General features: G+C 47.2%; 1 protein-coding gene across 1 annotated transcript; it reads right to left on the bottom strand.

Moving 5' to 3' along the window:
* Window positions 1-1,106: 1,106 nt before the first annotated feature.
* Window positions 1,107-2,413, bottom strand: LOC124680318 (bisdemethoxycurcumin synthase-like). Its single transcript, XM_047215389.1, has 2 exons — window positions 2,209-2,413; window positions 1,107-2,083 (listed from the first exon to the last, which is right to left on the bottom strand). Exons 1-2 carry the CDS (start codon window positions 2,411-2,413, stop codon window positions 1,107-1,109), a joined length of 1,182 nt encoding a protein of 393 aa, XP_047071345.1.
* Between the last annotated feature and the right edge of the window lie 10,902 nt (window positions 2,414-13,315).

The raw sequence follows: 13,315 nt of genomic DNA on the forward strand, positions 1-13,315 counted from the left end.
TCCGCAACCACCCAACATTGCGAAAGGAGCAGTTGGCAAAATAGATAGGTATCTACTTGATGTCTAAGATGGCTTATCCGCAGTTGGATCGATCTATGTCACCGGCCTTGATCCATTGCACAACAGATAGGCAATCTGAAGCCACAACGAGGTCATCCATACCTTCCTCGTGAGCGCCAGCTCCCGGTAGGAGACATCAGGAGGCAGGCGATGAAGAAACCAGCATCGTCACCAGCCACCACTCTGGCCCCCATTCTCCCTGAAGAAGCGAATATTGCGGTGTCGACGTTGAGCTGAAGCAATGCGGCCGACAGTGGAGACCAAGAAGTTTCATGGGAGGTCTCACCACTAAAGATGACAGTAGGTCTAGACAGAATAAAAGCCAAATGTCACAGCCCGAACCATCGCATGCTTATCACCATTCATGGCCAAAAAAACACAGCAAGCCAAGCCTTCATCTATGTAAAGCCCTTGTGGTTCAGGTGAACATCATAAGATTGCTTCACCACGGACCAAACTACCCGCGCAAACGGGGACAACAACATCGCATGTGCCATGTCTACGACTTATGTCAACATCATTCTGTGAAATTAATAAGACCATGCAAATTTCAGAGAAACCTACAAACAGTGTGGGAAAATATGAAAAAAATTCCAGCAGTCGTTGCCCGCGCCAGACTGCGAACCGCAAATTAAAGTAAGAAACAAATGTGTCAAATTAACTCCTTATTAACCATTGGTGCAAATTTGACACGGGTGGATAGCCGTATATTATCAAGCTTGAGTTTCATACAAATAGTCTCAATCTGCTATATGTTTAACTACACAATCATATTAATTAAAAATTAAACTATGTATGTTTAGAAATTATCATGACTAATAGTAGATGCAATGTTACAAAACACATGGAGCTTTATTGAATACACAAGTGTTTTTTAACAATATAAAAACACAAAGGAGTTGAGAAAAAAACAACACACACAGTGCAAAACTGCATACACAATATTTGAGACCCCTGTACTGTATCTCTTCCAGGATATATAAAGGAGTACTAGTAAGTGATGGAGTTATTGTTCGTGGTAACCGGCTATGCGTTTTTTGCAGTCATTATTTGTTGTTGTGAGAGGGTACGCGCAGCACCATGGCCTCAATTGTGACTCCTGGTCCGAAGGCTAGCATCGCACCCCACTCTGGCCACGGATCCTCCTCATTCTTACGGCGGCGCAACTCATCAAGCACGAATATTATGGTTGCTCCACTCATGTTGCCGTACTCCCGAAGGACATGTCTGCTGGCCGCCAGCTTCCCTGGCTCCAGCTTGAGCACCGTCTCTATGTTATCCAAGATAGCACGGCCACCTGGGTGCACAGCCCAGAAGAGGTCGTTCCAAGAGCACACAGGAGTGCTACTGAACGTGTCTTGGAGGCATTGCTGGATGTTCAGTCCTATTAGCATCGGCACCTCGATGCCCACATGGAATTCTACGCCGGATTCTGAGACCTGCATATTGAGCACATGGTCGGTGTTTGGTATCGCCGTCTGGGTGGAAGAGACCATCTCGAATAGAGCATGTTCGCCTTCACAGAAAGGCCCAGCGCCGACGATAATAGCGCCAGCACCATCGCTGAATAAAGATTGACAAACGAGGCTGCTCCTGTCAGGGGCGCGGAAACTGATAAGGGTTATCTCGGAGCAAGCCACGAGGACGCGCGCGCCATCGTTGTTCTCAGCGAGCTGCTTGGCTAGGTTTAGCGCCGCGCCGCCACCACTGCAGCCATGTAGGCTCAGTATGGTGCGACAGACCGTGGGGTGGAGGCCAAGGAGCGAGGCCAGCTGGAGGTCGGCGCTAGGTGCTTGGACGGTGGAGAAGGTGACAAAGACGAGGTGGGTGATGTCGGTGGCTGGACGGCCCCACTCATCAATGGCCTTGGTTGCAGCGGAGAGCGCGAGCTTTGGGATAGCGGGGCCAAGCATGTCGACGCGGGCGTCAAGGGATGGCAGCTCTCTGTCTAGGAACTCTGGGTGGGCACCAACTGATTCCTCCTTGAGGTGGAAGTGTCGTTTCTCAATGCAGGTATTTTTGCCTGCAGGGAATAGAAATATCTCACTTCAAGGCATGGCTTATATTCCTACTATAAATTAGGAAAGATTATTTTCAATGGAAAGGGAACAATTAACGTCGTGGGGAATGGAGGGAGAATGCGCTTACAAATTCTCTTTAGCTTCTCCTTAAGTTCAGGAAGGTGTTCGCTCTTGGTCGCACGGAAGAAGTTATCGGCGAACTCATCTTGGGGTACAGCTGCGCCCGACGGGTTTGCCGTGCCGATGGCGAGCATTGCCGCGGGTCCTTCAGCGCGCTGCTGCATGCTCCGCTGGCTGTCGGGCACTGCACCGTTGCTGTTTGCTTTTGTCATGGCTGATGGAATTGTATCTACCAATGGTCCAATGTATGTACTTGTACTTTGATCTTCAATGGATGAGCAGTAATGGGTACGTCTAAGGGGCTGTGCTGGCCTCGGCCTTTATAGCTCCACGCCTCAGCTAGCAACAGCTGCCCACACATAAGGTATTGCAATTAATTAAGGGAGTGGTGTTTTGGAACATGGGAGCATATGCTACCTCTATTTTGAAATGCATCTTACACATATTTTGAATTTCAAAAAAATTGAAACCAAAAATTCGCATGTAAATCTTCTCGTGCTACACGCTTAGAAAGTTGTTTCATAAAAAATCGACTTATCATGTGACGTGTGTAAAAAAGATAAAACTTAGTGCTAAAAATAATACTTTTCACAAGATAAGTTTTCTCTTTTTTCTATAGACCACAGAAAATATTGGTTTTTCGTGAAACTTGACGAATGAACATATATTATGAAAATGTACATGTAAAATTTTTTGTTAAAATTTTTCGACATTTCGAAATATGATTTTTTGGTAGAGGGTGCATACGCACCCGGGAGCCGAATTGAATTTCCGATTAATTAATCTCTATATATCTATTCAAGACATTCTTATTTGTTACTGTTTGTCTACGAGTGGACTCGCATCAAGTGGAATAAGTGTAGTTTTCAAGTTATTGACACAATTTATTTATTTGCGATTTAGCACAGAAATTACAAGTTTTAAAGAGTCAGATACAGAGTCATAGAACTATACATCAAAGGGAGATACAGTATGATCGCAAAACCCCCCGAGCTGTATCCAATAGTCTTGTGGGGCATAAACAACATCGTGTGGAGAACTCACTTGACTATCTACTAGAGCAGCTGTTTCTTGATGTTGTTAATTGATTTTGTTTTTAATGTATAACTGTATGTTGCATATTTTTTTATAGTGCACCAGGAAGGTTGAGAGTAAATGGGAAAATAGGATTAATTAGATGCTCAAGTTCTACAAGCTTTTTGCACATAGTTAAATAACTCATCGTGTGCATCAAACCATGTCATCAGTGATTTACAGGCAATTTTCAATAGCCGTTTCAAAAAACAAATGTGAGTTTTTTGAATTCATATGTGCAAAGGTTTATAATTACAAATCTAATTCCAAATAAATTCATTAAGAAATCATGACAAACACGACTATCAATAAAATATATTAATTGCTACTTAGCTCTGAACTGTGCCATTTTTCTCATCCCTGCTGAGTTGTTTCTGATGGTGTGTTTTTATTTATATTCAATTTTTGTGGTTTATGCTAATATGACCTCACTATTTGGTGGACTTCTTCCACACTGGAATATATGATAACTTAGCCCAGGTGGACAATATATTTTCCTGTGGCAACATAATAATTCAACTATATGTAACCATGTGAGGAAATAAATATGCGTACAACGGATTATTGTGTTAACTACTTGTATCATTCTTGTGGACTGTCAAATTATCATATGTCCTACACGACATGTAACCATGTGTTGAAATAAGTAAGCTGAGAATGGGTTTTAGTGTTGACTGTTTCTGTAATTGCTGCACATGCCGCTTAATTTGTTCAGTCCCAACTAGAAACGATATTTTCTTATGGATTGCCATCAATGAGGGGGTATGATATAACTATTACTACACTATTTAATTGGTTGATTGATCTCTCACTGATCCGGCTCATCATCAGTCTGATCCAGTTTAGCTTCCAAGTTATTGAACTGAAACATTTATTAACAAGAGAAATGCCAAATGTAGTGTGTCGATGAAAATAAAGGCCTTCGGACACCTTTAGTCGCGGTTTGCCAGGCCAACCGCGACTAAAGCCCCTCCCCTATATATACCAATCCAGCAGCCAGCACTTAGCCATTTGGAGCCATTCTCATCACAAACTTCACAAGGGGGTGTTAGGTTTGCTTTTGGTTCCTCTTATGCACACAAGGTGTTTGATGAAATGCCCCAAGAGAGCATGAAACAAACATGATATGAAGTGTCGGAGCCACACTTGAGCTTCCTCATTTATTTTTTCCTCCTCGATCGCGGTTAGCAACTTGAACCTTTCATGTGTCATTGATAAAATATGCATGTGTGTAGTTCATTGTTTAATTTCTATTGTTTGTAGCTAGTTAGTTTAACAAATGCATGATGGTTAATTATATATTTTATATTATAATAATGCAGATGAATCGGCGATGGATGTACGGTAACCGACTCTCCGGCGAGTTCACTACGGGTTTGAAAGATTTCCTCGGAGTGGCTAATGCGAACAAGCAGGGGTTTTGTTATCTGTCCATGTGTTGCCTGTAAGAATCAGAAGGGTTACTCTTCCTCAAGAGATGTTCACATGCACCTGCTTCGGCAGGGTTTCATGCCAAGCTATAATTGTTGGACCAAGCATGGAGAAAGAGGGGTTATAATGGAAGAAGATGAAGAAGGGGATGATTTCATCGATGACAACTATCTTGATCATTTCGGTGATACTTTCATGGAGGATGCTGAAGGTGGGGAAGGTGAAGGGGAAGGTGAAGAAGAGGCACGTGATGAGCCCGTTGATGATCTTGGTCAGACCATTGCTGATGCACGGAGAAGCTGCGAAACTGAAAAGGAGAGGGAGAATTTGGATCGCATGTTAGAGGATCACAAAAAGTCGCTGTAACCCGGATGCGATAATGGTCTGAAAAAGCTGGGCTGCACACTGGATTTGCTGAAATGGAAGGCACAGGAAGGTCTATCTGACTCGGGATTTGAAAATTTGCTGATTATGATGAAGAATATGTTTCCAAAGAATAACGAGTTGCCCGCCAGTACGTACGAAGCAAAGAGGGTTGTCTGCCCTCTAGGTTTAGAGGTTCTGAAGATACATGCATGCATCAACGATCGCATCCTCTACCGCGGTGAATACGAGAATTTCAATGAATGCCCGGTATGCACTGCATTGCGTTATAAGATTAGAGGGGATGACCCTGGTGACGATGTTGAGGGCCAGAAACCCAGGAAGAGGGTTCCCGCCAAGGTGATGTGGTATGCTCCTATAATACCACGGTTGAAACGTTTGTTCAGGAACAAAGAGCATGCCAAGTTGTTGCGATGGCACAAAGAGGACGGTAAGTCGGGCGGGGAGTTGAGACACCCCGCAGATGGAACGCAATGGAGAAAGATCGAAAGAGAGTTCAAAGATTTTGCAGCTGACGCAAGGAACATAAGATTTGGTCTAAGTACGGATGGCATGAATCCTTTTGGCGAGCAGAGCTCCAGCCATAGCACCTGGCCCGTGACTCTATGCATCTACAACCTTCCTCCTTGGTTGTGCATGAAGCGGAAGTTCATTATGATGCCGGTGCTCATCCAAGGTCCGAAGCAACCCGGCAACGACATCGATGTGTACCTAAGGCCATTAGTTGATGAACTTTTACGGTTGTGGGGCAGACACTGGTGTACGTGTGTGGGATGAGCACAAAGAAGAGGAATTTGACCTACGAGCATTGCTTTTCGTAACCATCAACGATTGGCCTGCTCTTAGTAACCTTTCCGGACTGTCAAATAAGGGATACAATGCATGCACGCACTGCTTACATGAGACTGAAAGTGAATATTTGCCAAATTGTAAGAAGAACGTGTACCTTGGGAATCGTCGATTTCTTCCGAAAATTCATCCGATGAAGAAAGAAAGGCAAGCATTACAACGGCAAGGCAGATCACCGGCCGAAGCCTGCGGAACGTCATCGGTGCTGAGGTATTTGATATGGTCAAGGATTTGAAAGTCATCTTTGGAAAGGGTCCTGGCGGACAATCAGTTCCGCAGGGAGCTGACGGGCGCGCACCCATGTGGAAGAAGAAATCTATATTCTGGGAGCTAGAATATTGGAAAGTCCTAGATGTCCGCTCTGCAATCGACGTGATGCATGTTACGAAGAATATTTGTGTGGGCATGTATGGGAAGACAAATGATACAAACGAAGCACGGCAGGACCAACAACGTTTGAAAGACGCTAATGACCGGCATCCGGAATGGTTTCAAGGTCGTGCCAGCTACGCTCTGACCAAAGAAGAGAAGGTCATCTTTTTTGAATGCCTGAGCAGTACGAAGGTCCCGGCTGGAGTCTCGTCGAATATAAAGGGAATAATAAACATGGCGGACAAAAAGTTCCAAAACCTGAAGTCTCACGACTGCCACGTGATTATGACGCAATTGCTTCCGATTGCTTTGAGGGAGCTCCTACCGGAAAATGTTCGAGTAGCCATTGTGAAGCTATGTGCATTCCTCAATGCAATCTCTCAGAAGGTAATCAATCCAGAAGATCTACCACGGCTACAGAACGATGTGGTCCAATGTCTTGTCAGTTTCGAGTTGGTGTTCCCACCATCCTTCTTCAATATTATGACGCACCTCCTGGTTCACCTAGTCGAAGAGATTTCCATCCTTGGTCCGGTATTTCTACACAATATGTTCCCCTTTGAGAGGTTCATGGGAGTATTAAAGAAATATGTTCGTAACCGTGCTAGGCCAGAAGGAAGCATTGCCAAGGGCTATGGAATTGAGGAGGTAATTGAGTTCGGGTTGACTTTGTTCCCGACCTTAAGCCGATTGGTCTTCCTCGATCGCGGCACGAGGGGAGACTAAGTAGAAAAGGCACGATCGGCAGGAAATCAACGATATGTATGGACGGCCATTCTATGACTGAAGCACACCACACGGTTCCGACCAATTCCAGCTTGGTGGCTCCGTACTTTGAGAAACACAAGAATATTTTACGCGAGGACAACCCGGGGAAGCCTGAATCCTGGATTACGAAGGCCCACATGGATACTTTCGGCAGTTGGTTGAGAAATTATTTAATGAATGACGATCATGTTGTAGATCAGTTGTACATGTTGGCCAAGACACCATCTTCGACTATAACGACTTTCCAAGGGTACGAGATAAATGGGAATACATTTTACACGATCGCCCAAGATAAAAAGAGCACCAACCAAAACAGTGGTGTCCGCTTTGATGCAGCAACCGAGAATGGGCAAAAGGTCACATATTATGGTTACATAGAGGAGATATGGGAACTTGACTATGGACCCTCCTTTAAGGTCACTTTGTTCCAGTGCAAATGGTTCAAACTAACAGGAGGTGGGGTAAAGGTGGACCAGCAATACGGAATGACAATGGTGGATTTCAACAATCTTGGTTACCTTGACGAACCATTCGTCCTAGCGAAAGATGTCGCTCAGGTTTTCTATGTGAAGGACATGAGTAGCAAACCGAGGAAACGGAAAGATAAGAAAACGATCAGTACATCATGCGATGATCCAAAGCTCCACATTGTTCTTTCAGGGAAAAGAAACATCGTGGGAGTGGAGGGCAAGACAGACATGTCAGAAGATTATAATATGTTTGGTGAAATTCCGACCTTCAAAGTGAACACCGACCCAAGCATTAAGTTAAATGATGAGGATGCTCCATGGATACGGCTCAATCGTAAGCAAGTAGGGACACAAGGGAAGAAATGATGTGTAATAATTTATTGTACCAAACTTTGTTGAATGGATCATGTGAATTATATTATCTGTGATGTGTTTGGTGTCCATTTTCGAATGGTTCGATTGATTCGAGATACCACTGATGATACATGAAATTTGGAGTGACTAAGTCATACTCCTGCCTAGGCGTATAATGGGAAAAGGACTAGACACTACTAGGAAAAGCCTTATAGCAGCACACCTTACCGCCGGCGAGTATGGATAGAAGATGCCGGCGGTAATGCCTTACGGGGGTGCCTAACTCTACCGCCGGCGAGTTTGAATGGATGTCGCCGGGGGTGCGAGGGTTACCGCCGGCGAGTAGGGTGCGTAGGTGCCGGCGAAATGATGGGCTGCGGGGTCCCCGTTGGGCCTGGACTTACCGCCGGCGGTTTGGGCCCAAAGCGCCGGGGGTAGAAGGCTCTACCGCCGGCGAACCCAAATAGGCGATGCCGGGGGTAATGAGTCGCAGGGTGGGCCACCCAGCGGCCACCCATCTTGCCCTTACCGCCGGCGGTTTAGCTCCAAAAGCGCCGGGGGTAATGCTCGCTACCGCTGGCAACTTCGTTCGTAGGCGCCGGCGGTAACCTGGGCCATGCCTTAAGACGACCAGCCACCTACCACCACCCTCACACACTCATATGTGATGGCAAATCAACCCAAGCACTTGTTAGATCATTCCCCCACCCATTTTAGCTATTTCAACCAATAAAATATGATGTATTTGAGCAAATCATGCACTACCTAGCCCCTCTAGCATGATTTGCATAATCTAGATCTAGATCTATCTCCTCCCACCACTTTTTCCACTAGATCTAGCTAGATCTCTCCATTTCTTAGATCTCTAGATCTCTCAAGCATTAAAGTCGACGTGTGGCGTCTCTCCGGTGCTTTTGGACGTCGCGTCAACTAATAGGTACATAACTAAATGAGTGGAATGTTCATGTGTTGGCGAAAATTCGCGGTTATATCACTAGTACTAGTGGTGGCAAAAGGTGGTCCATATATGTAAATGCTTTGTTTTGCATTTGTTTACGCGTGCAGGAACATTGAGTTGCCAATGTTTTGCCGGAATGTTGATTAACTTCCGTTCCGGCGAATTTTGGAACTCCAGCATGACAATATTTAGCAAAGGTCATGCCGAATTTTTTCCGTGAAAACCGAGACGGCGGTGTAATCAATTATCTTGTCTTGTAGGCGGCGATGGTCATCGCGATGAGGGAAAGCGCCGTGGATAGATACGTGGAACGCGCGACGGCCGACATGTATCGAAAAAAGCGAAAGGATATAATGTGTCCTTGTCGAAGATGCAAGCTAGGATCGTTGTTTGACCCCTTCTCAGGCATAGTGAATCAACACCTGCTCAGGTATAGTTTCATGGAGGGGCATACTCAGTGGATGAGTGATGATGGAGATGATGATATCGATGGTGATGGCGATGATGATGGTGGAGATGATGATAACGAAGGTGATGGAGAGGATGCCCCACACGACAATGGAGACGAGGTTGAAGAGGATGGCGCACACGTTGATGGTGATCAAGAAGGCCGGGAAGAGCATGCGGCCGACGAGGACATGAGTAGAAATACCCCGCTAACCGCGGCCGTGCGGGACCGTCATGTTCAAGAACTTCTTCTCAGCAACACATCGACCGACCCCAAAATCGCTGGTAGACGGAAGGCTAAGCTAGATCAACTCGAGGTAGACTCGAGAACTCCGTTGTACGATGCAGCTCGTGGGACGGAGGAGAGCCGTCTGAGATACGCTCTCGATATTATGGAGATGAAGGCAAAGCACAAATGGACGGACACAAGCGTGGACGAACTCTTCGGATACTTGAAGATCCACTTTCCTAAAGATAACACGTGTGCCGGTAGCCTACAGGAGGCCAAGAAAATCGTGTGCCCTCTCGATTTACCGCACCGAAATACCACGCATGCATCGGTGACTGCGTAATATATCGGAACGAGCATGCCAATCTCGATACATGCCCACGGTGTGGCGAATCTCGATACAAGAGAGGGACAAAAAAATCTCCTCGAAAAGTTGTGTGGTACTTCCCGCTCACGCCCGTCCGCAGCGGTACTTCGTGGACCCCAAGGAAGCAAAGCTCATGCGGCGGCACGCGGAAAGAAAGGAGGCGGTGATGCGTGATGTAGAACGGGTTGAAAACCCAGTGCTAACACACCCTTCGAGATGCAAGCCGGTGGAAAACATTAGACGATGAGTATTACGAAGAATTCGGGAAAGAACCAAGGAACATCGGGTTGGGTGCGAGCACCGACGGACTCAATCCGTTTGGGAACCAAAGCAGCAAGCACAGCACCTGGCCCGTGTTTGTATGGATGTACAACCTCCCTCCATGGCTATGCACTGAAGAAGAAGTACATACACATGAGTATGCTAATCCAAGGGCCGACGCAGCCGGGGAGCGATATCAACCTGTATCCGGAGCTATTGAAGGAGGAGCTAGTCACTACGTGGGAGGAAGGGACAGAAACTTGGGACGCCTACGGACAAGAAACTTTCCGTATGAAAGCCGCACTGTTGACGACGGTGCGGGACTATCTTGGATACGGATATATCGCGTGCCAGGTGTGCCACGGACACAAGGCATGTGTGAGGTGCATGGAAAAGACGCCATTTTTACAGCTGGGTAAGGATCCCGGGTCTTCAAAAACCGTCTACATGAGGCATCGAATGTGGCTTCCCAAGAATGACCCGTGGAGGAAGCGTGGAGACCTGTTCAATGGGAAGGATGAGGTCGAGGGACCTCCACCTAGGCGAAGCGGCGAAGAGATAGATACTCTGTTGAAAAGCTGGAAAGAGCGCCCTCCGGCGGGTAAGATAAAGATCCGGAAGCGGAAGAAAGGAGACAAGAGAAAGAAAAAGGAACCCGGGCCGCTCTTGGGGGTATGGAAAAGGAGGTCCGTGTTTTGGGACTTGCCGTCTCGGAAGATCCTCGGTACGCCTCATAGCCTTGATGTCATGCATATCACGAAGAACGTGTGCGAGAGCTTGCTTGGCACTCGTGCTCAACATGCCGGAGAGGACCAAAGACGGGTCGAAAGCAAGACACGACCTGATGGCCCTTGATATCGGAAAAGAGCTTCATTTTGCGCAGGTTGACCAGGAAACCGAGGAGGAGGAGACGGATGGTCGCAAACGCAAAAGGGTGGCCAAGCAGCGCGAAACTCCTCGCCCCTCCTGCTTCACTCTAAATCCCGATGAGCTCGAACAATTCTTCAAGTGCCCGCTAGAAGTCAAATTTCCCCTAGGCTACGCGGGGCTGATACGCGAGATGGCTGGACCCGACGAAAAAAATCTTCGGCGGGATGAAGTCTCATGACTGTCATGTCATGATGACGCAGATACTTCCGGTTGCTATCCGAGGGATAATGGAACCGCACGTTCGTGCGACGCTGACTGACCTGTGTAACGTCTTTGACGTCATCACTCGAAAGTCGATAACCGTCAAGAAACTCGGGAGGCTGCAGGAAGAGATCGTCACCATCCTATGCGAGATGGAGATGTACTTCCCGCCCGCATTCTTTGACATCATGGTCCATCTGCTGGTGCATATAGTGGACGATATCGAGGATCTTGGGCCCGCGTTCCTTCACAACATGATGGCGTTAGAAAGAATGAACGGCTTCATCAAAGGATATGTTCGTAACAGGGGCACATCCGGATGGAAGCATCGTCCAGGGCTTTCTCACCGAGGAGTGCATCTCTTTTCGCAAGAATTATTTAAACGAGGACGACCCACGTCCGGTTGGATTGCCCGCCAACAAGCACCTCGGCAGATTCGAGGGAGTAGGCCACAACGGCGGCGGAGGGAACTCGACGCTGATCAAGATGATAGGAGAACAGGACTTTAACGGGGCCCACTTAGTAGCACTACAGCACATGAACGAGGTAGAGCCTTGGGTGGATCAGCACATAAACATGATCAAGAGCAGGGCTGACAAGCCGATGACGGAAGAAGAGGTATTTAGAGCGCATAACTCCTCTTTCGCGAGCTGGTTCAAAGACCAGATTGATGCCAATCCCCCACCAATGGCAAGCGACGTAGACAAAATGATATTGGCCTTGTCTTATGGGCCCGCCCCCAACCTCATGACTTATCAGAAGTACGACATCAACGGTTACACATTCTCCACAGAGGAGAGAGACAAAAAAGCGACTACCAGAACTCGGGTGTGACGATGGAATCGTACACGGGTGAAGAGAAGAAAAGGTACTACGGAAGGATCGAGGAAATCTGGGAGCTCGACTACGTCGGGGAGAAGCTACCGATGTTTCGTGTCGGATGGGCTACGGACGTCACAAAAGAAGATGCGTATGTCACCACCATGCGACTGCCCCCAAATCCAAGACCAAGAACCCCACCGCGCAAAATGAGCCTTGGGTATTGGCTAAGCACGTCGAGCAATGCTTCTTCATAACTCGACCCGTCAAGGCCCAGCCGTGTTGTCGTAAGGAGAGGAAAAAGGGCCCTCGTCGGAATGGATGGAGTGGCCGACGAGCAAGACTTCGACGGCCTCGTCGGAGACCCAATGATGGAAGAACCCGATGAAGACGATAGAACCTACACACTAAGAAGAAGAAGGACGACGCTACCTAGGTCAAGTGTTCCTCCGTACACAAGGAGTCGCGACGATACCGGTGGGGTCACAAGGACCAAGCGGAAGGGACTTTGAAGTCATTTGTGTATTTCTAATAATTATCTCTCGAACAACCATTTGTCCGTCTCAAGTGTATCCTGAATTTATGTCTCGGTTTTTTATCGGATATCCTCGAAAGGACTTTGAAGTCATTCAAGAATTAAAATCATCAATTTATGTCTTGCAATTTATCCTTCATTGATTTATTTTATCGGATGTTGCCAAAGGACAATTTATCTAAATAACTAGAAACAATAAAAAAAACTTAAAAAAAGAAAAAAAGGGTGCCATTTTTGCACCCACAGGGATTCGAACCCCGGGTGCTTCGGCTGTGCGGAACGGATCGCAACCACTGCGATAGAGGATCGTTTTTGTATAATGAACCTGATTTACAGCATTAATGGTGTACATGTTATCCCCGGCGAATAGGTCGATTTCGCCGGTGGTAAATGCACGTGGGCCCACCTGTTAGTGGCTCAAACGTTACCGCCGGCGTTTACGGCAAAACGCCGGGGGTCACGCGTGCACGACTTAGTCGTTTGGTGGCCGCGCGTTTACCCCCAAATCGACCTGCCGCCGTCGCCGCCTCCCCCAAATCCCCTGCGCCGTCGTCGATCCGCCATCGCCACGCGCCTCCCCTAAATCCCCCACCGCACGTCGCCGTTGCCGCCTCCCCAAATCCCTGCGCCGTCGCCCTCGATCCGTCGCCATCGCCGTCGCCCTC

Source organism: Lolium rigidum, unplaced genomic scaffold (genome assembly GCF_022539505.1).
Source record: "Lolium rigidum isolate FL_2022 unplaced genomic scaffold, APGP_CSIRO_Lrig_0.1 contig_12761_1, whole genome shotgun sequence".
In the NCBI taxonomy this organism is placed as follows: Eukaryota; Viridiplantae; Streptophyta; class Magnoliopsida; order Poales; family Poaceae; genus Lolium; species Lolium rigidum.